This window comes from Perca fluviatilis, chromosome 2 (genome assembly GCF_010015445.1).
Source record: "Perca fluviatilis chromosome 2, GENO_Pfluv_1.0, whole genome shotgun sequence".
Classification (NCBI taxonomy): Eukaryota; Metazoa; Chordata; class Actinopteri; order Perciformes; family Percidae; genus Perca; species Perca fluviatilis.
In genome coordinates this window covers 17,766,395-17,792,710 of record NC_053113.1, presented here as the reverse complement: position 1 = coordinate 17,792,710, position 26,316 = coordinate 17,766,395, and the positions used below count along the sequence as shown (strand labels likewise).

At 41.7% G+C, this 26,316-nt stretch overlaps 1 protein-coding gene across 1 annotated transcript; it reads right to left on the bottom strand.

Moving 5' to 3' along the window:
* Positions 1-1,934: 1,934 nt before the first annotated feature.
* On the bottom strand, positions 1,935-20,191 carry chrd (chordin). Its single transcript, XM_039818465.1, has 21 exons — positions 19,720-20,191; positions 17,444-17,547; positions 17,164-17,290; positions 15,075-15,227; positions 14,376-14,493; positions 13,995-14,082; positions 12,758-12,899; positions 12,341-12,478; positions 11,958-12,040; positions 10,021-10,168; positions 8,556-8,662; positions 7,668-7,947; positions 7,266-7,507; positions 7,059-7,172; positions 5,531-5,722; positions 5,274-5,367; positions 5,022-5,078; positions 4,676-4,779; positions 4,170-4,433; positions 3,320-3,413; positions 1,935-2,997 (listed from the first exon to the last, which is right to left on the bottom strand). The coding sequence occupies exons 1-21, from the start codon at positions 19,859-19,861 to the stop codon at positions 2,933-2,935; spliced, it is 2,856 nt and encodes a 951-aa protein (XP_039674399.1). The 5' UTR covers positions 19,862-20,191; the 3' UTR covers positions 1,935-2,932.
* Positions 20,192-26,316: the final 6,125 nt, after the last annotated feature.

The window sequence follows — 26,316 nt, the reverse complement described above, 5'->3', positions numbered from 1 at the left end:
AGGCTGAAAAAAGGTGATATAACTCCATTGGTAATTACTGCTGCTTCTGGTTCTTTATATAATGTCTTTACCCATTGAGAGAAATAGGGACCAAACCCCAAATGTGACAAAGTGGAAAAGAGAAAGCTCCATTCCACCTCATCAAAGGCCTTTTCGGCATCTAGGGAAATAGCAGCTGTAGGCACATTTTTGGACTGGGCAAGCCACATTAGATGTATTAATTTCCTCATGTTGTCTGATGAGGATCTGTTCTTCATGAAGCCTGCCTGGTTGGGATGTATAATATTGGGTAAAACTACGTTGAAGTCGTAGAGCCAGCACTTTTGTCAGTATTTTAAAGTCCAGATTAAGCAGGCTAATAGGTCTGGAATTAGATGGGTCTGTTATGTCTCTGTCTTTCTTTGTAATCAGAGATATTAAAGGTTGTTGGTGGCATGTGGCCTTTTTCAAATGCCTCCTGATACACCTTCACCAAGACTGGGGCAAGAATGTCTATGTACTCTTTATAATATTCCACCGGAAATCCGTCATAACCTGGTGATTTCCCGGTGTTCATTAATGACACAGCTTTCCTTATTTCTGCTACAGTTATAGGCGACTCTAACTTCCTTGTGTGATCAGGGTTAAGCTTAGGCATATTAATGTTAGAGAAGAATGAATTTATTTGGTTGTCATCGCAAGATGGTGTGCGGTACTGTTAAAGTTACTCACACACACACAAACACACACACACACACACGTGCAGATGCAGGGCTCAAGCTGGTACATGTTTCATGCTTCTTCACAGGCTGCCACAGACAGTAGCTCAGAATGCTTAACCTTTGACCCCTACCATCCGGCTCTGACCCCCCATACACACACACACACTTGCCTGATGATGACTTTCCAACATGCCTTTAGTCACACACACAGCTCTTTGCCTCTGGGAGGTCAACAGGTGCCAGCAGAAGTGCTTTCAACCAGCTGGTTTTTTGGAGATAAATTTAGTGTAATACCTTGTTTTGGCCAGCAGAGTGCAGCAGCAGAGAGTGTGTGTGTGTGTGTGTGTGTGTGTGTGTGTGTGTGTGTGTGTGTGTGTGTGTGTGTGTGTGTGTGTGTGTGTGTGTGTGTGTGTGTGTGTGTGTGTGTGTGTGTGTGTGTTTATTGGAAAGATTTCTGCTTGCCCTTTGGCAATGTGTGTGTTCCTGATTCAGGAGTTTGTGCATGTGTACATCTGTGAATATGTGTTTATGTTTCAGTCTGTCTGCACGGGTGTGTGTGTGTGTGTGTGTGTGTGTGTGTGTGTGTGTGTGTGTGTGTGTGTGTGTGTGTGTGTGTGTGTGTGTGTGTGTGTTTACATGGGGAGGTATGTAAGGGACAAAACCTTGCTGAGCACATGTGGTGACTGAGGAGGAAAGCAAGCAAGAAGAGGAGAGGAAATGAAAGGAAGGGAAAGGAAAGGAGAGAAGAGGAGAGGAAAAACAGGAAAGGAAAGATAAGGGGGGAAAGGAAAGGATATACGGTCTAAAAAGAGACAGAAGGAAATTAAATGACGAGGATATGAGGAGAAAGGATACAACAAGGAAAGAAAGAAAGGAACAGGAGAAAATTACAGATGAGAAAAAAATGTGGAAGATAATGAAGGGTAGGTGAAGAGGCAGAGATAGAACAATGGAGAAAGAGAAAGGAAAAAGCAAAGGATTAAATCGGGTCACTCTGGCCTGTCATTCCTCTTTAATCAAAGCTACATATGTGAAAAACTGTGAGGAAAGAGAAACAGAGGGAAGGAAAGAGAAAGAAAGCAACAGAGTGGAAAACTAAAATCCCAAGGACTCCAGATGAAAAACGAAGATATAACTGCAAAAAAAAAAAAGGGAACCAGGGAGGGATTATTAGCTACAGCGTCCAAAACAAACCCACAGGTATTCCCTCTTGTACCAACAGACATCTTTTTTTTATTTTTGTCGCCACACCATTCAATAAATACAAAATACAAACCAGCTTCATTTTCAGTAAACAACAATAATAGAAAAAAAAAATCATACAAATATTACCTAATTTGAAACAGAAATAGGAACAACCAAAGCAGAGAAGCAATGAGATCAACAGGAGGTGAAGGCAAAGCTCATATTAGTATTACACTAAAATAACAATCAGCTGAACCCGTTCAAACTTCTCTTCCAATGAAACGCCGCTGATCCTACAATCTCACAACTAATCCTCAAAGCTGAAGACAGGCTGAAGGGACGTTTCCAGATTTTCACTCTTTTATTTTATTTTTTTTAACCCTGCTTTGCCACCCAGAACTGTGTTTCTGTATTACTGATTGGTCATATTCTTTACTGGTAAAACACACACACACACACACACACATAACCACACTCACACATATACACATTCACACATATTTAAGCAACGCTTTCCTCTGTATCCAGTGAGAGCGGTGAGAGCTACAGTAGCTACGGCTGTACTTCAAAAAGAAGCCCTGTCAATCAAATTCAACTGGCACAACCTTACCAAAGTTTGCCCTTCAAACAAAGCTGAGAATCCCATTGGACAGCTGTGTTATATTTCTACATGAATATACCTCCTGTCCTGTTGGAGCTGTTTTGAAAAACGGAGCAAAAAGAAGATTCCAGCGAGATCGGAAAGGCAGGAAGCAGAAGGCGAAAATGTCTGTAAAGTCCTGTTGGTCCTCTTCATAGCTTCATCCCTTCCCTTAGCGAGTCTTTGGAACATTTCTGTTTTATTTTTGATCATATCTCCATCTCTGCTCTTCTCTGTCCATTACAATCCTGAAGCTGGGGATGGGTGGGTGTGAGGTGAGGAGTGAGGAGTGAGGTGGAGGGGAGGGGGGGACCCAGTGTGCAGCTCTGGGTTTGGGTCCATCAGAGAAGGGATCGGTTAAATGGGTAGAGGAGGGTTTGGTGTTGTTTTCGCGGCTCCACACAGGTCAGTGTCTCCAGGTTCGCCTTTTGTCTGGAGCTTTCATCACCTGGTCGTCTTCCTCTTTGGAATCTAAGGAAGAACAGAAAAATCTCTGTATTAAGTTAAAGCCGCATTTGAATCATGATCGAGACAGAAAAACAAAACATGCATTTTTTTTTTTTAACCATGTTAGCTCCCTGTTTTAAGTTTTTAAATGTGCGTAAATGAAGAACATTTCACTGTACGCTTATCAGACTGTCATTGCACGTTTCTGGCCAGGCAGTGACCTCCATCGTATCGGAGGTTACGTCAGCTGGTGTGTAAAACGTTCAGGTGTATCAGGGGAGGCCCTGCTGGTGTTGTGTGTGTGTGTGTGTGTGTGTGTGGGGGGGGGGGTGTTTATGTTGCTCACCAAGGCATTCTGGACAGCACGCGCCCTCTGTGCGGGTGTTGTTAATGCAGGTAAGTACTGGACATTGCTTTTTCTGACACTTGGTCACACCATGCTGTGGACAATAAGAGAGGAAGATGACGGGTTGGTGAAACGAGGCAAAATGTAGAAGCACAGGTAAAAAAAAGACACAAGATGCCGGTATGACAGGAATGCATATCATTATGTAAGATGATATTTTATCTTAATGCCAGATCAACTTTCACTCTCCTTTTAGCTCTATTTTTGGTCTCTATGTGGCTCTTAAGCTGCTAAATACTCTCACTATGTTCACCAGCTAATTGCTAACTCGGTCTGTCTGCTGTTTGGAAACTGCCGATGAGAGCAGTGAGTGTGAACCAAAACAATAGGCTGAAAGACGCTAAATGTTCCGTAGAGCTGAGGGGATTCGCGGAGTTGACAATGCTCTGTGGGTTCTTCACTATGAGCGACTCCTTTCACATTACACATTGTCATTTGGCCCATTGATCATATGACAATATTGAGTAGAGCAGCTTTAAAAAATCTAATTAGATTTTTTTTTAAAAAGACTCCTGCACAAGTACAACACATCTGCTAAAGTACTGCCTTTAGATCATCTATATCAGAGCGCTTCTATGTTGTTATGTTGAAAGAATTCATTTTGAACTCTCAGTGAACTGTGTACTGTATTTTGATATTCTACTTCAAAACATAACTTTGAAAGAATAACTTTTAATGGGTTGCCTTGAAGTCATTTTTATAACCCAACAACTTTACTTATATTTCAGTAAAATGTCAGCAAAGTAATATTTACACTTGGGTCTTATTTCTTGGTAGCCTCAATACTTACATCACACCAGCAGTTGATGCATTTCATCTCCCCCACCATTGGTACCCAGGGATGCCAGTTGTCACTGTTCTGGTAATAGTTCTTGCCAAATTTGCAGTGCCTCGGGCCATCTGCTTGCATCATGTCGCTGTGCTCCAGGCCTGCTGGAGTCTTCTCCTCCTCTGGACACTCCTTACAGCAGTCGGAGGGGTTACGTCTTACTGGATGACTGCAGGTCAACAGCGGACACGTCACCTTCTCACAGTGCACCTCTCCCGAAGACCCCTATGGATATAATGTAGCATTAGCGGAAGGTTAGCAGCAATTCTTTCTTTCCAGCACAAACAGAAGCTGCAGCTGACTTATTGCTTTTTCCACAAAGTCTGAACATTCCCCAAGGTTTAACTTACGAGAAATACACGTATGCCCCAGCTTCTTTGCAGTCTAATACAAGATAAATGATCCATTAAGGGATTTTGGAAAGTAGATCCAGCCAGATGTGAGTGGGTTTATTGATGTATATTTACCTTGCACGTGCAGACAGCACATTTAATGTAGCCAAAGGGAGGTACAAAGGGATGCCATGTGGTTCCCGGGGCGTGCATCTTCTGGTCCCCTTCAAAGTAACAACCTGAGAGAAAGGAAAGAGGAGAAAACGGGTTACAGAGGCCAGTCAGTAAGAAAATGCCTGAATGATTGAGGTGATTTTTAAGTGTAGGTGGAAATGCAATGAAATGAATGCAGTATATACCGTACATGTAAAAAGAAAAGACACACTACAAGAGAAAATCCTTCAGAGAAAAATCTAAAAGAAAACAAAAAAAAAAAGGGAAGGAGAGAAGCTATGTCAGAGACAAGAGAAGTAGTACCTACCTTCAGGGTGTTCATCCACCCTCTCTGGAACATTCATGTCCTTGGGCTCCTTCCTCTCTGAACAGGAAAAAAGGAAATGGAGTCATAAAAACATAATTAGTTTTCAACTTTATGATTTCTGTTGGGAGCACTTTGGGAATTCAACCAAAATAATAACTCACAACCAGGGACTCAGAGCAGAATAACTACTATAAAACATGATATTGCATACATTCATATATCTCATGTACAATCAAAATATGTCTGTCTCACCATCACAGATGGGACAGCACTTGTCCTCAGGCTGAATGGTTTGGGAGCAGGTCAACACCGGACAGATGACTGGATCACAGATCACAGTTCGCTTCTGCAGAAAAAAATGCAGAAAGAAGACATTTTATTTGTGCCATAAGATGATATACAAAATTCAGTACTAACATGCACTTTATATAGACGGCAAACTAATGTACATCGCAGCTTCTCTTCAAATGCTTTAACGTTCTAGTGCCAAATTGTTGACCTGTCTTTACCTGACAGCTGCAGGAGAAGCATTTGTCGTAGATGGGAGTCCAGCGGGAGCCATGAGCGTGATGCTGGTTCTCAAAGAAGCAGGTATGGGGGTCTTTCTTCAGCTCCTCTGGGTCCTTCGCAAAGAGGTCGTCAAACTCAGACTCCTCCATCTCCCCCGTGGTCCCAAACTCACAGTTGTTTGGCACATGGACCTGGACAGAGGACATGTGTAGAAAACAAAACGAAGGGATAGATGGAGGTGGAGGACATGAAGGAAAAACAAGAATACAGCACAAATGAGGTAGATGTAGTGGTGGGTGAAATGTGTTGAGATGAAAGGGGGGGTGGGGGAGAGACAGAGAAAAGAAAAAAAGAGAAAGGGTGGTTAGTACATTAGAGATGTGTTGGCCACACCTGACGCAAGGCTGGTCTCAAGCTGACTTGTTGATTGTTCCTTAAAGCGTAACTCGCGCCAAAATGCAACCTAGGGTCTTTTTGTGAATATACCCGAGTCAAACCTTGCGTTTGAAACGCCACTTTTGAGATTTACTGTATTCTCGTTTTCGGTCAAATGGCCTTCTCTTCGATCGACTCTTTTGGACTGGCAAAATGGCGGCTAGCGTAAACAACAACTGCTAACGTGAGTTAGTAAACTCTGTGAACACAAACAATGTTCTCAACGCTGGAGTTCATGTGTAGAGCCCCTGGTGATACTTCGAGCAAAGTTTCATGTTGTGTGGAGCCTTCTTAGTGGTTTAAAAATAGTGATTTTGATGCTATCATAGTAGTGCCCCTAGCACTCCCATTCAAAAGGCCATTTGACCCGAAAACGAGAATACGGTGAATCTTAAAAGTGGCGTTTCCGTCATAATTATGCTTTTAAACGAAAGTTTGACTCGGGTATATTCACAAAGAAACCCTAGGTTGCATTTTTTGCATACGCTTTAATGTGCTTTTTAACTTTTTTACAAAGTCTCTGCAGGCATGCAGCACCTGTCAGTGAAAGTGTGTTTTGAGTCGGCTAGTGAGCGCTAAATGAGCAATCACACAGACGTGATAAAAACACTAAGATGGTTAATGGAGGCCCCAATGACAATACTACTCTTCTTCTTTCTATAATCTAATCCTCTCCTCATCTCTACTTTGTCGATTATGTTGTACAATGCTATGAATTTCTTTTGCTATATTAATATTGCTAACAGGGCATGAGAGTGAAGCAAAAGCTAAATTATACTAACTTCTAAAACGAAAGAACTATAGTTACTTGATGAATCTTGGGTTTGGGGCTTCGACATGGTCCTTCTTAGAGGTACTTTCTGACCGCAGCCAACATTTTAACTCTCTACGGCATCTTTGTAAATTAAAGAGTGTGGTCTAGACCTACTCTATCTGTAAAGTGTCCTGAGATAACTTCTGTCATTATGTGACACTATAAATAAAATTGAAATGAATTGAAACAGAGACTTGTTTTAGAAATATTTGCAACTCTCTAAGCCTGAGTGAAAATCAAGACAATGTTACTGTAAGTTGTAGCATTTCTTTACATACCCGTCCACGTATTTCTCCTCGGGGGTTCATCTTGGTGCTGACCTGGATGAAGGCTGTTCCTTGGTCCAGGTGTTGCAGTAACTCAATACTGATTTCCTTTAACACACCCTGAGCCTGGAGGAGAGGAGAGTGTGTTTGAGTTTGTTTCTGTATGAGTGTGTATTTTTACATCTATTTGCATTCATTTGTATGTACACACTGATTTACCTGTGAGCCGTAGAAACCAGTCAGCAGCCTTTTGTGAGTGGTGCTGCTGTCATCTATTTCTCCAATCTCAGCCAGTCCGTGGAGATGGGCGTTCACAGTGAGGTCGTCAGCCTTGCTGAGGCCTGCGACAACGATTTCATAATGCAGGTGACAATGTTTGTCCACGGACACCCAGGCATGGCCAGAGGCACCAGTTCTTACTGGTGGAAACACAAAGTGGCCAGCCAGAGGAGTGGGCAACTCTAAAAGAAGGGAAATTGGTAATGAAGCGTGCATCCAGGACTTGAAAACATTGGTGACGTTGTTCTGCTATGCACAGCACATTTAGAAAGCATGTATTTTATGAATTCCATGACCTCCCTCCCTTGCCCTTCTCCACCCCCTGCTTCCATCAATCCGTACCATGTCTGGGTGCCTCCAGGCCGCTGTAGAGCAGGGCCCTAATCTGCCCCCTGAGCTCCCCCTCCTGGCCGTGTGCCGTGGCCACATTGATGAACAGTTCGTTCTGCAGCAGCATGTGGATGTGTCGGGCCTCCAGACGAGTCCAGCTGCCCTGCGCCTGGCCTGTGGCCTTGTTGTACTCTGGCGTCAGGTCATACAGCACAGTTCGCTTGTTTCGCCGCCGTGGCTTCAACTCGATAGTTAGGCCTACAAAGTCACTGGTGAGACCTGCGACCTGAACCTAGATGGTGGGGATGAGGGAGAAATGATGAGGGAAAAATGTTTTGATTATTGTTCCTTCACTTGGATGTTTAACCTTCACTGTGCAGAATGATGAACTGGCTGTTTTATATATATATATTTATATACATACATACATACATATACATATATATACTGTATATATATATTTTCTTTTCTTTTCTTTTTTTTGTGGAAAAATCATATTAGACACAATATTATTCAAAGCAGAGTATTTTATTTCTTAAAACACGTCAAGGACAGTTCTTTTTTGTGCTTTGGTTTGATATGAGATCAGCTTGATTTTGGCCTGGTTTATTAATGCTTAGTCAGAACTCCCCATAAACAATGGTGATATTCATTTTTTTGTATGGAAGATTGTCTCGTGGTTAAATGATTCATTTCCTTTCTCATCCAGTTTACACCATCACAAACATTTCAACTAAAACCTAAAACGCAGATAAACATGTTGCAATCTCAGGAAAAGTGACCTTTTTTGTGTTTTACTATGATCAACTATACCAACAAGACATAAGAACAAAATAATAATTGTGTTTATTTGCGTAATGCTGTAACTATCAAAATGTATTTATTTAGAAATATCCATACCTGGTAGTCCAGTGTGCCATTATCATGGAGGTTGAAGATAGCGGATCCCACACCTCCTGTCTTCCCCGGGGTCAATGCATCATTGCTGGACATCACACTCTGAATAGCTGAGCCAAACAAAGACAGATTAATATAAAAAAATAAATCCACTTTAGAGCGCATTCCTGTTCAAATTACTTATCTAAAATCATCACTTTTCCCCTCGGAGTTCCCCCCCTAAACTAAAGTTTAACTATATGGTTGAAGGAGGGAGAGGAAGGGGGACACATTACATTTCCTCACGTTCTGTAACCACACACTCATAGAAGCCACATAACCAGAATGTCATCCCTTCACCAAGAATCAGTCATTGAGAGGACAGATTTAATGTAACCACTAATTAAGAGGCGCGTATGCTCGCGAAATTGTGTGCGTGACCTTCTGCCAAAAACATACATGTTACATGTTGTTGCAATGTCTGTCTCACACACACACACACACACACACACACACACCCAAGGTTAAGCCTTAGAATGAGGTAACCCTTGCTGAATGCAGCAGGCTTAAAAAGAGAGCTGAGAGGACAGGAGGGAATGAGTAACAGAGAAGGATAAGAAAAGTGCAGAGAAAAGTTCTGAAAATGACATGAAGACAGAAAAAAGTCAGAGAGGAGAAATGACGTCAAAGATATACAAAATGGGACTGCAGACAACGGAGAGACTGAAAGAAGGAGAGCAGGAAAGTAAAGGAGGAGGAAAGAGAGGGATGGGAGTGTGTTGGGTTTGAATTCTTCACACATAACGTCAAGCTGTTAATCACAGTACTGAAACACCAGCAGACTGGGACCTTGGCAGCACCACTGCATGTCAGTTCAGTCGGTGTGTAAAATTTGGACTAAGAAAACATCTTTTACATATTTGTGTCTGTTTATGTGCATGGCATTGCATGTGTTAGACGATGAAAGCGTCTTTCAAGGTGTCAAAGTGATGGACACCTTGGTGTTTGATGTTCATGTTCAAATATGCATCCCATGAAAAGACCATGTGTGCATGCTTTTCAGGCAACGGTTTCAGACGTTTGGGCTGGCCACAACATTCCAAAAACCGGTCTCTTTCTTTGTGACATACACACACACACACACACACACACACACACACACACAGACAGAGAAACATGCATGCACAGTCTTGGTGGGCCACCAAGTCAAACAGAGGTCTATAAACATGGTTTTCCCCCAGCGATAAGACTTGAAAGGATGGAGACAGAAAGAAAGAGAACAAGTATTTATAGAGGAGAATGACAAAAAACAGCCACAGATGAACTAGTACAAACCAACGACAGCGCAAAACACAATCTTAGCAACCTCTGTTTGTTGCCTTTACAGTGTTTGATACCACCTGGCTGGAATGATGGGAAGAGAGACATGAAGAAAACATGTTTTCAATTCTTCACATGTGTAAAGGGGTTTGATTGCGGGGACACTTACTGTCACAAGATTTCCTGCCGGTGATGAAGCCAGAGATTTGTCGGGATTCTTGACCCTCGGTTGCCACGGTGATCTCCAGCTGACCACGAGATAACCAGAACAGTTCGCGGCTATTCAGGTCTGTCAGCACCTCTGCAAAGTCTGGATCCTGCACAGATTAAAACTGTTAACTTGAGTTGCTATACGCGGGTCAACAAGTCAATAAATATAAAAACATATTCCATTGTAAATACATGCCTTTTCAACACCAGAAATGAAAATGTAATATTATGCTGTTAAGATCTTGTTGACATTATGTTAGTACAACCATGACGTGTTACCAGAGTAACCAATCCCCAACTTATTTAGACAAAAGACAGATTGGTGACATGTTTCCAACTAAAACGAACGTATCCATTTAGTTTAAATCAGACAAAGACCAGATGAGAACAGAAAGCAAAACAGATCCCAGAACAGTAACATCTCTTAAAAGAAGATGAATTCAACAATCAGAAAGACATCAAAAACTCAGAAACCATTAAGGACATAGACAGTTATGTTACATAAAAGACACAATTTGAAATCACCCCGCTTACAAATGCCTAAATTCTTGGTAAAAAATATGACTTGCATTGTCTTGACAGGTTTCATATTGAGGTTTAATTTCAAGCAGGCCGACTGGACTCCAGGAGAGACGGGGGGTGTTGGTCAGGCCGTTGAAAAATGTTGGAGTAATAGGACAGATGTACGAGAGTGTTGAAGAAATGTTACTTTTATGACTTCAGGGCCTCAGTTCAATATAAATATACATGTACCATAAATCCACACAGCGAGGAGCCAAAACAGAGTGGGAACAGAGGAGGGGCTGGACAGAGAGAAGGTGACTTATATTGGGGAAAGTGAATGGATAGAATAGTGAGAGGGGAGTAAGGTGCAAAAGGATTTATTGGGGTCTTGTGTAAATCAGGACACTGTCAGAATTACTGGTCCAATAAAAAAATGATTTCACACATTTAAAAATGTGTTTGCTTGCCTTTGTGTGCGTATTTGGAGATGGAAAAATAAAGGCAAGTATCCCTTTCAGCTAAAAATGATGTACACTCTGTTGTTTATGAGCCTCTGTTATTTAGCTAGACTTGAGATGAGTCAGCGGTTTGGGTTTCTGCATCTAGCTCGAGGACACTTACAGGGGTCATGTAGCAGTTGCTGAGCTCAAACGTTTTGCATATTTCTCACGGATGGCCCCTCTCACCGCTAGGCTCGAAAGAGGCGCAGCGGCCCTTCACGCAATTCCTGGCAGAATTAAAAACAGGCCCGCCTTTCATCACTCCTCCTCCTGCCTCCTTCCTCCCTCTATCCATCTCAGCCCACAGACCACTAACCACTGACATGTGTGACGAGTGTACGCAGTCCATCCTCTCTACCTCCCCCATCCCTCCCCTCTCTCCTCTGGGTCTCTCATCCCTTGCTCACATCTGTCTCCTGCAAAAGTTCCTCTCGCACACTTTCTCTCTTCTCTTGTTTTCCTCCTCACTCTTCCTCTCCATCCATTTTTCTTGTCATGTCTCAGGGTAGTTAGCTGTGATCAGACAACAGCGCTAGGATGTGGTGACCAAACCACATCCGTCTCGGAGAGGAGGAAGTGTGTGGCTGTGTTATATGTTCCTAACCAACAACACTGCTCCCCCTCCAGTTACCACTTAATTCATCGTTTAACACTTTTCCCTAAAACCTACCACTTATTTCATTCTGAATATTGAGGCGGGGGGGAGGGGGGAGGGGGGCGGTTGCATCGTTTTTCCAAATAATTTGTGGGGAAACACTGAACATTTCTATTTTTCAGACGTGAAGATAAAAATATTTGGTACAAAATACTAACAACAGCTTTTACTGTTGGCATCAGCCTTTAAAAGCCCATTGGAAACTGTTGACCTTTGTTATTGTGTGTTGTTACTTACATGAGAGGTGATGTTGGCTCGGAGCTCTCTCAGGATGTGTTGTCGGTACACAAGCTGGACTCGGATGGGCACCAAAAGGGGCTCTGAGGAGAGAGAGACAGATTTAGAAGCACTGAGATGAAATTGGTAGAAACTGATAGACTGAAATGGCAACAGAGATTACAAAATCGGATTCTTGTCCCAGGTTTTTTTTAACCTTTCCTTGGAGGAATTGTATAACAAGCGTTTGGTTTAAGGGCACCATAATAGCTCCTGCAGGGGTAAGGAATCTCAGTTTGTAACATTAAATATAATTTACAAGTAATACTCATTTACAGTTACAAGTTACATTTTCTCTATATCTCAGTGCCAACCCTCTCTTCCTTCTTTGTCTTGCTTCTCACCTTTGTCTTTTTGTTTGATGAGGCCTTGAAGGATGAGGATGAAGTGGAGGTTGTTCTCTGTGTCACTCAGCGTCAACATGGCGAGGCCTCCCATGCCTGAGTTCTCCTCCTCCGATGTCAGTGTTGAACTGAATGTCTCTGTACACAACACACATGCACATTACCATATTGAGTATCTGTATTCTGTTACAGGACTCCTATACAAATACTTCTCGGTAAACAAAGCCCCCACTTTTTAGCTATATTAATCCATGCAAGGCTTTTTAAGATTACATGAGAACGTATACAATTCCACTGCTTTGTAAATATTGAGTTTACTGTGTACTACAACACAAAGACTAAGACATACAAATGTCTTAATGAACATTACAAAGAAGAAACCCTCAGAATGCTATAATATCCTGCATGCACACGCACCAGCAAAGAGTGCCCTGTGTTTGATGATCTTCCCCTCCACTTCTTCTCGTCTGCTCGTAGATGTGGTCATGCTGATGCGCATCTGCTCAGACTGCAGCTGTCGCATTTGAGGCTTAGCCAGGTTCTTCCATACTCCACAGATCTACACACACAGGCACAAACACAGGCAGGTGAGCTGCAGTATGGTCGCAGTGTAGACGGAATTTGCCCATGAATATCAAAAAACAATACTCGGCCTATAGTCACCAAACATTTTCATATATCTCTCACTCATGAAAAAGCAAAACATGCACATCTGCTGAATACATCAACAACCACGTGATTGTACTCTCAACCCCAGGCTCTCAGCCGATATGAAGCCACGACTTCTCCCTCCCTGAGAGCGGAGGGACGAAATGTGGCAGTGTGCCGACACCTCATAACTTTCAGTTCAGGGTTAATCTCCATTTTAATTAGCGATATTCTCTGTCCCCCTGCTAAGCGGTGATGTAACATGTGAACAATTCTCTTTCCAAAGGTTTTTGGTCCAGCAAAGTCCCTCACCTCCCCCCTTGTTCAGAGTGTTTTCTCTAAGGTCCTCTTGTGCTTGACACTGACATTTATCTAAAAATAATAATAGGCCAATTTCTGGGACCTGTATTTAGGGGGCTCCTGCCTCGCTAAACAGAGTACTCGGGTCTGAAATGGAATGAGGAGATGTGTGTGTGTATTTTGGCAGGAAAGGATGTGTGGTGATCGAGCCAGCCCTTATGGAGGATGTGGACATGGATGCATGGGTACTACTGTTACACCAACATATCACTTTACTGATTTATCAGGATAATATTGGCCTTTTGTTAAACTCAGTCTTGTATACCTCTGACCTGATGGAAGGTTCTCCCTCATGTAACCTTTTGAGTGAGTAAGTGAGTGAGAGAGTGAGTGAGTGTTGATGTTTACTGCAATCAGACTCTGTTTGTGATGTTTAGAAAGAGGCAATGAAGCAGGAAGGAAGTGTCACTGTGTCTGTGAGTGTGTTTATCGTTTATTATTGCAGAGTGAATTATGGGAGAAAAAGTCAGAGTTTGAACATAGAGTCACGGAGTGAGAGCATTCATCACACCACACTCTCTCTCTCTCTCTCTCTCTCTCTCTCTCTCTCTCTCTCTGTCTCTCTCTCTCAGAAAACACACAGACACACATTATCAGAACAACATCAATGGAAGCAAGAAGGGATGATTTTCTATTTATGTCTTACCATGTCTGACTGTCCCTTGGGGACTCTGTACTCAAAAGCAATGGTCCCATCTGAATCCAGGAAGCCTATTTTACTGGGGCGGCCCATTCTGATCAGTAAGGGAAGACAGAGAGATACAAATTGAAAAAATGTAATGCATTTTCATAGACATAGCTCAATTCTTTTACAACTCACTACTTTTGCTACTTCTTCATGCTGAGTGCTACAGCTAAATTATGGTTGAAACAACAGATTGTGACGTCTTTTATATTTGTAGAGGAAAGGATGGGCGATGCTACTGAGGATAATCAGAAAAAGAAAAGAGCACCACTTTCAGAGATCAAAGTTACAAAACAAGCCAAGGACATGGACGTGTCAGCTCCGACTCGCTGTGTGTTTTACCTCTGGTATGTGATGGAGAAGGCCAGGCTAGTTCTGGTCAGAGAGAAGCGAGCTCTGGCAACACCATTGGAGCTGGGCAGCCATGATTCCGTCACTCCTGTCAACACTGCAACAAAGTCTGCAGAAGGAGAGTAGGTTAGAAAGGCACTTACTAACATATGCTATGATAAACATTCCTGTTTTAATATTTTTATTATTCTGTGTGTTTGAGTGTGTGTAAATGTGCATGCCTGTATGTGTAAGTTACTATTATTTAAATATAAGGTGATTAACAAATATAAAACAGAAGTGTGAATACCAGAAGGTGCACAAAATGTATTGGACTTCTTGTGTTGTACTGGGGTATATAGTGTATACTTAGTTTCTGTAACTTTAATTTTTGTATTAAAAATATAATTTTATGTAACAAGGGTCGGTGTAATAAGCTCTGGCTTCAGCCTACACCTTTTCGGTCTTGTTTGTTTCTTGTCTCTATGTATGTTTGACTGTTGTGAGTTACAGGTGGCCGAAAAAACTAAACTAAACTAAGTTCTGCAGGAATGTGCTTTCTGAAGGATGTATAATTTATATTTGTACAGTTTTATTTAGTTATTTATCATTGTTTATGCTGGTCTAACAAATTACAGCCCATTGTGTAGATGTTGTTTAAATGTAGGTGTGTTGGTGGTCTGTTGACCTGTCTATAGGAGTCATACTCACCAGTGCGGCTCTCCCTGGGGCCCAACTCCTCAGAGCTAAGGTAGGACCGGTCGTTGTATGATTTGTGGAGGTCATCCTCCTTATCCTTGCCCTTCTCATGGAAATACTCAAAGCTGTCCAGCAGAGAGCCTGTCTGTTTCTTGTCATCCTCACCTTCGAAGAAAAACAAAAAGTTAGAAAAAAAGCTAGTGAGATACTTGCTGAACACCAGTAGGACTGCCCGTATATATGGCTAATGCTAGCCTTTTAATGTTGGCCTAAATCAATTATTTTAATGTGATAACATTTTGTACGAACAGGAATATTTTATTATTTTTATATTTCCTGATAGGAATACTATCAGCAGTAGCGGCATTCTGGTTTCTAATAGACTTGTAGTGTCTGCCTTTGAACCTGTTTTAGTATCTGGCAAAATAAACCAAATCAAACCAAACACATTCTGCTACATCGTTCTCAAAGTCTGGTGCACAGATGAGACTTAAGCATCGCCTTTTTTTCACGTGATTATGTTTTGTGTATGGATGAAGAGTGTGAAATGCGTGGACATGATCAGCCAGAGAGAAACCGAAGTTGAGCAAGACAGGTAAAAATTACAGAAGAAAAGTGAGAGATGGATAGATGGGACATTGTCGGACATCAATTTCAATTCAATGCTGAAGGCTACAGCACATTCTCTCTGTCTTTCTCACTTCCTCTCTCTCTCTCTCTCTCTCTCTCTCCCTCTCTCTCAGCCAGGGATAACTAACCAGGGTAGTCTCTTGCAGCTGAAGAGCTTAAGGAAAATTGGTAGTGACACTGGCGTGCGATCCCAACAATGACCCGCTGTTCCACACAAACTGCTGTGTGTCTGGGTGTACACACACAGAAACACATACAGTGACACAGGCATCAATGCTCACTCAGCCAAATACAGCCCCACTGACATTATCTTGAAAAAGAAAACCTCACAGTGGCTCTTAGTCACCCACAGACTTTATTTCTCAGGCAGTTTTCTGAGGAACTCGGCTGGACTTTCTGAGGAACTCTGCTTTCTTTCTCGGTGTCTGATTTACACACACACACTACCCACAAATCTCATCGTTCTCCTCATTCCCTCATGCCCTCATTCCTCTGCTCCACTGGGCATGCTCGAGGGCTTCTGGGTAGTGTCACTCTCACTTCTCCCCACTTAGCAACACTGTATCCTCAGGTGCACCAGTCATTACACACACACATATGAACACACACAAACACACACCATTTTCCATCACTTATACAAATACATACTAGCTGCTATGGGGCCAAAGCTAAGACAAACACACTCAACCTTTTCCTTAAAACTTGACCACAACACACACATACAGTCCTGGGCCTGTCCAATTCTTGACACACAAACACACACACACACACACACACCACAGCACAGTGTTGTCCACACAGTGCTTTACCTTTACTTTCCATTCCATTCCCAGACACACAGTGTAGAAAAACACCCAATCTGCTGAATAACCGTGCAGCATGAAGACCCACCCTGTCTATGTGTGTTTGTGTGAGCATGTGCAGGGGAGCTCTAATTCTCTAATAAGGTGGAATTGTGTGCGCAGCAGTGTGTAGACAAGGTAAGTGGCAATGTGTGAATAAGGCTAAATAGATGGGTGGCACTTTCAGTTGTGGCAGGTTGCAGAAAATGTCCATTTGATGTGGATGAATGGAAAATCAATTGACCTGCTCACTGCATCTAGCAGCTGTTCTGAAGACTAACTAGTTGACCCCGAGGGAAGAAAAAAAGCAAAAAGCAAGGGAACTGGGAATGCAACAGGGGAAGACAAAGAAAAAAGAAGAAGAAATAGAGTGGTATGAATCACACATAGAATAAACAAACACTGTGGCAAAGAAGAGGAGGGGAACAACTGACAGCAATTTATGTTTGCTTTTTTCCGCATAAGGTTAAGCTGTGCTTGCATGTTTTCTCAGCTGACTGTTTCATGCATGCATCTTTCATTAGGACAGGTAGAATTTTGATCACAAGCAAAAAACAAAACAAAAAAACAGCTTCTGATCTCAAAACCTGAGCGCAACAAATGGTGAGATTGGGTCGGTAGATGATTACCTTTACGGCAGGTTTTACAGCAGTGCCCTGGCAGCAGGATGGGATCCTCACAGTCCAGGTCTGGGCAGTCCTGTTTGATGTTCTTACAGTTAACTTTCCCCAAAACCTTGCCACGGCGACTCTTTTGCTGCCAGGGAAACACCAGAGAAACAGACAGATCAGTCACTCACAAAATCTCATCTGAAAAAAGACAGTAAATAATTCTGCATTTCTGGGGCAAACTAGTTCAACCTGCTATTTCACAGATACTGCGTGAGAGTGACACATATAAAAAACTTACAGGTTCGCAAATGCACTGGACACAGTGCATGACACCGAAGGGCTCCCCCAGATCTGGGTGCCATGTGTTCTCCAGGGAATAGAATCGTCCTCCGAATGAGCATCCTGTAACACAAACAGGGCTGATTATAAATGGCTGTATATGGGGTCAAACCTAACCGTCTAGTTATGGTCACCATTCTATGGCTCTTTCCAAACCAGAGGCAGTCTCGATAACAAACTAAGTTAAATTATATGTGAGATTTGTCCTTTTTAATTGTGCTAGAATGAATTATTGGGAGTACAGAGGCATTTAGTTGAGGCATTTGAAGATATGAGCTTACTTGCATAAAGTTCTTAATATTTAAGAGTAAGAGAAAGTGCACCTCCAAAGCTTTTATTAGGTGATAAACTCTTTAGGCTGAGCCATTGTACCCATTTTTATATTTAACAACAAATAAATCTTGCATAGCTCATTGCCCAGGCATGTTGGAGTCAACTGAAACTCACTGGATGCCTCATGAGTTTTGGGACTCAACCTTACATCCTGTCTCATCTAAATGATCCATGAGCAGCAAGGAAGGAGACATAAAAATGTTCCACTGAAAGAATATCAGAGATTCCCAGAAATACACATAATGTAGGCCAACCCTTTATTTATTTATTTATTTGTACAGTTTTATGAAGTAATTTAATACATTCTGATTCTGTTAAAGCTAGGCTATGTAATAGTTAGCAACAGGAGCTAAGAAGTACTACAAAGAGCATCCAGTTTACATTAAACTCAACCTAAAACACACTACGTATGGACACCATTGTGTCACTATAGGAATTGAAAGGCAAACAATGACTATGAGGCTACGCTACAGTGCTGTATTTGTGTTTACATCCACATCAAATATGTGATAAACAGGGGTTACAATTCCTTACCCAATGTGGATATGTTAAACTCTCGAAACGGAGAGACAGCACATTAGTCATTGTTTCACTTGGAATCCAGTGTACTGGAGTAGAGCCATAACTATAAAAAAAAAAAATGCATCCCCATATAGCCTAGGGACTGCACTGTATTGGTGTTACAGGAGATACAAATAACTTTTAGTTTTATTATTACTAAATTAAAATCATAATTGAGTGTTAGTCACACTGTAACTACAGGAATAGTATAGCCTGTAAGCAGTGTGTGCTGTGATCCGTATGTACACACACACACACACACACACACACACACACACACACACCACACACACACACACACACACCAGACGTGATGTTACCCCTCGCCAACTTTACTAGAGCTGATGGCCTGCCTTGCTCACTGCTACCAACCTGGTTCACATTATTCTTTCATTAAAGTGACTACACACTTTAAACAGTCCAATCCAGTTAAAGGGAGCCAAGCTGTGAGCCGCTCGCTTTGCCTGCCACTTCTGTCTCTGCTGAAATAAATCATCTCAGGAGCCAATGCTTGTAATGGAAAGTCGATTGATTACAGTTTCCAACAGTGAATTACACGTGAAGGCGGTGGTTAACGTGGAGTTCCCACAGTTTTGAACTCCAGAGTAGTTACCTTATGAAAACCGCAATGAGCTTTGTACGTAGGGGCTTTCACACATGAATCAAATGGCATTCACTGCGGTTATGACTCAGATGTTTGCCTCTAGTTTACACATGAAGCAACCCAGGCATTGAAGAACAATTCAAGGAAACATGGGCAATTCACGAAAAGTAGACCAGGCTCTGCCATTGCAGTGGAGGAGGAAGACTGTTATTCTCCACTTTAAATGTTACTTGTTAATATGTTTTAGGTTATAGGGCCACTTCACCTTTGCGTGCAGTTTACAGGTCAACCTAGCCCCGGTACGCCTATGCGCCACAACATCCCAAGCTTTATGAGAAAATCAGGCAGTTTAAAGGTTTCTTGCTTTTTTCAGCAAATAAATATGTACACGGTATACTTAAACTTCAACTGCTAAAAGTAATAGTATGCTCACTGCAATTCGGCATACTTGTGATATCAAAGAACAGCATACATTTAAAGAAAACCTGGAACTTTAAATTTTTAGTGCTCGATGCTGCCTCCTATGGCGTGTGTTGGGTCGGACACATTACGGAAAGGAAGGCTGAAACGTTATGTTACGTTAATCAATTTGATAAGGTTGCTTGTTGTATTGGATGTTAGCCGAATTAACGACTGGCTCCTCTTTATTCATTAATGATGTATAGTCACTTTACAGTCACATACAGCATAACATGCACAGGTCGTGGTCACATTATATTCTGTGTCAGTTGTCTTACCTGATAAGCCTTTGGAGGGCACCGGTTCCCTCTCAGACTGGATGGGCAGAGCGGGTGACTTGAGCCGCGAGGGTGCTCCAGTGTGCAGCCACGCGCAGCTCAGCACGTACAGCAAGGAGCGGAGCGCGCGGGGAACCAGCATCCCAAACCTCCCTCTTTTTACGTCTCTCCACAAAATATTTCCCTCAAACCTCCGATATAGAGTATTACTTTATGAAGCTGCTGTAGACTTAAAGCGACTATTTACACACCCGTACAAAAAAAAAAGTTAGCTTCCTCCTTACGTCCAAGTGTCCGTTGGCATTACTTAGTTAGCTAAGTCGTCTATCATCCGAGTTTTAAGTCAGGCAGAGGTTTTCCGAAGACAGGACACAGCCAACTGAACCGTGTGTCTTTCCTCAGTACCAGCAGCCTTCTCAGAGTCCCGTCCCTTTCTGTTTTATAGCCTGCTTCCCTGACAGCTTGAAGCAGCCACAGGCCGGAGGAGGGGGGGAGATGAGTGGGGGTTGGTGATGGAAAAGGGACAATTGACGCCCCTATCAATTCACTAACGCTTAAGATATGGAAACGAGACTGCGTATGATTCATTTTATAGGCTACCAAAACTTTTGTAACACCGTTTTAACCCATTTTGGTTCTGGGGACAAAGTGAAGCTAAGTAGCCTATTATTAGTGGGAAAGAATGGAAGGTCCCTCGACAACTGGTATTGGCTTTTCTAATGTGATTTTCTTTTCTGCTAAAAAAAAAAAGTGCCTCCCCACTGTAATTTTCCTGATTTTTCAGATGACATAGGCATTTCCTTCACCATCACAGTTACAAAACTTTTGTTAAGTTGGGACTTATAATAATAATAATAATAATAATAATAATAATAATAATAATAATAATAATACATTTGATTTAAAGGCGCCTTTCTCGGCACTCAAGGACACAGTACAGTTATACATAAGACATTTAAAAGCAGCAAAAAATATAAATTAAAATTAAAAAAATAAAACAACAATAGAAACAACAGAAAGAGGCAGAGCAATTGACCTATAGATATTAGTTAGTTAGATATTAAACCTGTAGACAATATTCTGAAGTGAATTTAGGCTACATTTCTTATTGAGTTTATTTGATAATGCAAGTAGCTTCAAGAGAAATGTTATATTATTATTAATAATATTATTACAGTTGTGTTACCAAATGCTCCCTTTTTTATTATTTAATTACTTCTTTAATCATTTGTCATATGCCCCCCCCCCCCACATAGATTTATGGTATTTATGCTCTGATTTTCACACTCTGCACCCTAGCGATAAAACCTAATCTGCTCAGTATGCTGGGTGACACATTTTAGTCAGCTGACATCGATGGGGTAGAACTACATCAGCGCTCCTGTGGAGAGAAAGTGTGAATCTCCAGATCATGTACTGTAAGGAATGTGTGAGTGTCTGCTGCTGTGGCTGCCTACACCCTCTATTTTTTCAAGTGTGTTTGGAGCTGAGACCTAAGTGACTTAACAGAAACAAATGAAAATAGTTGGAATAACTCAGTCCAACCAGTTTCAATTTGTCCTGGCCATCTGCAAACCTCTGTCCTCTTTCAGACCTCAAACTGTTTGACTTGGTTAAAAGCCCTACCTAGATGAGTCTACTTAAAATCCCATTTATTATGACCCTCACACATGGATACAGGTGCCAAAAAATTCTCAATCTTTTAAAGCTCACTGTAGCTATTGTGGAGGTTCACAACATCAACAAGTGAAATTTATTAGGCCTATTTAGATCTGGGAAATGTTCCCATCAAACAAAACAGAGCAGTTGAGCAACAGTCCAGCTCCTCATGGAGGTCCCTTGGGGGCCAGAACAAACGCTCTGTGGTTCAAGTTTACATTAGTGGTGCTCATGGCTGATTTATTTCAGAGAGTTTAGAAAAGGTCAGGTTTATTGCATGGCTGAGATGTTTGGAATAAAGGAGTAATTGATTTGGGATCTTGATGATAATATGTAATGAGTATGGTAATGTTGCTGAGCTTACTGTAAATGCTGTCCTGGGTAACCCCATCTATGGATCATCTAGAGAACATGCTCAAAATAGTGCCTTTACAGTGAGAAGATAATATTCTTCATTGTGCTGTTTGTTCCCCCAAGTTTCTAGACCTTACTTTGAAAACCATTTAAATACAAAAACAGTTGTGTACTTCACTTTTTTTTTTTCATTTAAATTTCTCTATGGCTACTAATCACACCCATGGAACCCTAAACACTGTTTGTCTATCCTAAAACGTCGCGTGAAAAAGTGCTAAATCTAATTGGTTTTGTGCCAAAAGTGAAGACCCAGGTGTGATCGCAAGGTGTTATTTTAATGTGTCACAATATGTGGCCTGTGAGAGCCACTTCCATCCGGGTGTGGAGATTTACACCCCCCCCCCCCTCCCCACACAAAAAAAGTCGATGATGGCCTGTTTGCACTTCATCATAGGGTGATAAGCGATACTTTTCTTCTGCGCTGCACACGGTGCTTCATTACGCAGACTGGATGGTAAATTGTCTATTGGAGTTATGACGGCAGCGTTGTTTGTGTATTGGAGGAGTACAGCGCATGTTTGGAAACAGACTCTCTGGTAGGGCCCTAAGACACAAGGCCGTGTATGAAAAATAAATTATGATACAATAACCTACCCGTACATGAGGCCATTATTCACTCGACTAATAGGCCTTCTCCTTTCATTTATAAGGCATCCACTCTCCTAGAAGATGCTTGGAAAAGGCAGGGGAAAGACAGAGGAAAGAATGTTAATATGCGATTCTTAGGGGTGCCAATGCCGAATTCAAAGTATTACGGATTTGGGAAATTTTTTTACGTTTGCTGATGATCATACAATTGTCAGAGGGTGATGTAAATCATTCATAATGGCATAATGGTGCAGCTGGGTGGATACACACATGGGTACTTCACTCTCCATCAGCGCACTGTGTCAGACGCCCCGGCTTTCAGGTCATAAATGCGGGTTGTTTAACCCCCCCGCCCCGCCCCAATCTGTCTGTCTGACTACACAGCGCACACTCAGAGGGGACCGCATCCTGTTTGCTGGTCGGACTGGGAGGTGTGAGTATTCAGCCAGTGAGCTATAGCCTGGCAGATGTGCCACTCTCTCTCTCTCTCTCTCTCTCTCTCTCTCTCTCCCTCCCTCACTCTCTCTCTCTCCCTCCCTCTCTCTCTCTCTCTCTCTCTCTCTCTCTCTCTCTCTCTCTCTCTCTCCCTCTCTCACTCACTCTCTCTCTCTCTCTCTCTCTCTCTCTCTCTCTCACACACACACACACACACACACACACCACCTGTTCCTCATCACATGCAAGCTTGCTGCACTAACAAGCATGACATGTTTTACTCTATGCTTTTACAATGAGACTTAAATAGCCGTGTGATTTGCTAAAAAAAAGTTAAAAGACATTTAAAAAAAAAAAAAGCAGCTGCTTATTTAGAGTATGCATGCATTTTTTTTGCACCTATAGGACAGTAAATCCCAGTGACTACATCTTGGGGCTTTCTAACACTCCCAAATGGCTATAAAACAAATTATGTTTAGATTAGGCCTATTAACTTCCCTTTCTCCCGTATTCAGTTGCTGGAAATGTATCTCAAAGACCCAATTATTTCTGACTCGTGTTTAGATACGCCATGATACAAACTCTGACTGGAATTGTGGATTTCCTGTTGCATTCCTAATTTATGTGCGCATTTTATTCTATCATAGGCATACATCTAAGGCCAACCCAGAACAGGCAGTAACTCATATATCTTTTACCCCAAAAAGAATCAGTTGGATCATTGCCTATCAGTTAAACGCAGGATGTACCTCAGAGCAAGCCGTAAAGTCCGACAGAGCAACAAAACAAGAAGTGCATGATGCTTTTACAGCCACTGTTATGCTGATGCTGATAATGATGGTAATAAGAGGCGGCCCGCTCAGTTGTAAAGCTAATTTTGTTTTGTGCTGCTGCCGGCAACGGAAAAGGGCGAATGGGCCTTTCCTCACTCAATATGCAAATGTGAGGAGTCTTGCAGAGTTGATGTTTATTCATTCAAACGGAATCAATTTGCAGACACAGTCGAAACTTTAGAGAGAAAAGCGGACCTTTTTTTCTTCTCACCATCATCACTATTTCCGTATTGGGTCTCATGATGGAGAGTGTGTGAGAATAATTACTGGTGGCAATTAGCGGGAAGAAGCGATCTCCAAATGTACTGGGTATGGTTGTTATGGGGTGTGTGTGGGGGGTGTTTGGTTTATTTTGACACCTCTGGGAGAGAATCTATGTGGTTCTAGGGTGCAGTCTCGATCATTTGCCAGCAATAAATAGCTTAATCTCAGTATACAAATGGACTGACAAGTTATTATAATTTCAGTCAGATAAATAAATAGGCCAAATGAGTGACTATGCATCCTGAGCTGGAGGGTATCAGATCAGAGTATTCAGATTTCTTTTTACTGAGCCTACATCAACGCAATAGTCTAAACATGTAGGCTACAGCATAGTAGGCTACATTATGCAAATAAATTGGCCCCGTTTAAGTGTTATAATAATACAATAATTACTGTATCAGAATTCAAATCCTGTAGTAAAAGTAGCAATACCACACTTTTAAATTTGAATACTGCAATAGGCTACTCATTTATTCAAAATGAAAGTATTATCAGCAAAATCTAAAGTATCAAAAGAACAAGTTCTCCTTATGGCATGGCATATTAACTTCTGTCAGTGTTATATATTATTGGATTATTATGCATTACAGTGTAAGCAGCATTTCCGTTGTTGTTGTTGTTGTTGGCCAAAGGCTAATTCTAACTACTTTATATTCTATTGGGTTGTTAAACTATTGCAATATATTGTATTTTATAAACTTCTTATACGTTTTCTAGGTAATATATGTAGTAAGTAAAGAAGAAGTACTGAGTGGCACAAAATGTAAATACTCAAGTAAAGTACAAATACCTCAAACATTTGTGGTAGGCAGTAGCCTTCTTGAGTAAATGTACTTAGTTAATCTACTATTGGGATGCACTACAAAGTAATATTTCCCTTTGAAATTAATAGAAATACACAGAGGCAAGGCAAGATTATTCGTTGCTTCTTTCAAGGCAATTCAAAGTGCTTTACATAAGACATCAAAAGCATTAAGACAAGACATGAAAGACAGAAGAATATACAGACATAAAATAGTTAAAAAAAAAAAAAAAAAAAAAAAAGGTAAAATAAAATAATATAATATATGAGAATAAAAACTACAACACGTGAATGAATAGTACTTGAGTAATGTTACATTCCACCACTACCTTGCCATACACTTCATGTTCAGAAAGCCAGTAGCCTAAAGTAGACACTGCCAAATACGCCTGCATACGCTTTAAGTCTTGAAGCTCTCTTTCGCTAGACCCCTCTCTCGCAATACGCTACCTCTATGCTCTCTCTAACTCTTCTCTCTCTCTCGGCTCTTTGAAATCTGCATCACGGCCCTCTCATTTCTGTTTACAAGAGTCAAATTGCTTCCACACACTGTATTCCTAAAAGCCGATAGATCTGCAGAGAGAGAGCCGCGCCAAAGGCGGTCACTGCACACGCATTTTTTAATCGCGCGGTAAATACCTCGACCGTTAAACATCAACACACAGTCATCCTGATGAGTGGTCTGAGAGGCGACAGTCTGACAAGCTTCTCTTTGACTCATCGCTTATTACTGAATCTGACCGGCTGCTTAACTGATTTCGTGCATGCATGAAATAAATGATGCTCATGTATTGGAAAATTGGCCCAACTCCACTGCTGTCGTCCTCAGAAGTGCCCCTGTAGTGCTACTACTGATTAATGCTTCTTCTTTTTTCTTTTTTTTTATTGCAAGCATTACTTTCGTCTTACAATGAGATTAACAGTTTAGCTGGTCTGAATAAATACTTGGAGACTGCACCTTCCAAAAAGGCAGTCATTGAATAACAGACAACAAACGTTGGAGGGACTTCTTCAATAGGGCCTGCATTATAATCATAAGTGGTCGCAGGGAGAGCATGAATATCGACTATGCCAAGTATAAGGCACCAGTGGTTCTTCAAATGGGTCTCGGAGCCTTGGTGAGGGAGGAGAAAAGAAGGAAAAGTTTACTTTCATTATTTCCTTTGCCAAAATCGCTCAAAATAAATCTGTGTCTAACATGCAAACAAAATCTGGGGTCTGTGGAGCTAAAAGGCAATGGAGAAGAGACACGAGGAGGGTTTAGTTGCAGAGAAAACCCTTCGCAAACAGGGGTTAAAATGTACATTTTTATTCCACATCTGAAAAATGTGCCAACATAACTAATGCGTCTCTATATTGCAATCAGTATTCACCACTTCTAATGTAAAATAGCAGCTCAGTACTACTTTGGTCAGATGGTGTGGCCTTAGCCAGTTAATCTATTTAGAGCTTCTTGGCATGAAAGCTGTTGGGATTCCTTCTTTCTTCTTTCTTTTTTTTACCAGGTCATCACCTGCTGTCTTTAATTCATGCATGCTGTTTTCTCTTTCTCCCTCTCTGTTCTCCTGCTCTCTGCCCCCCCCCTTTTGAAGTCTTTGGGAG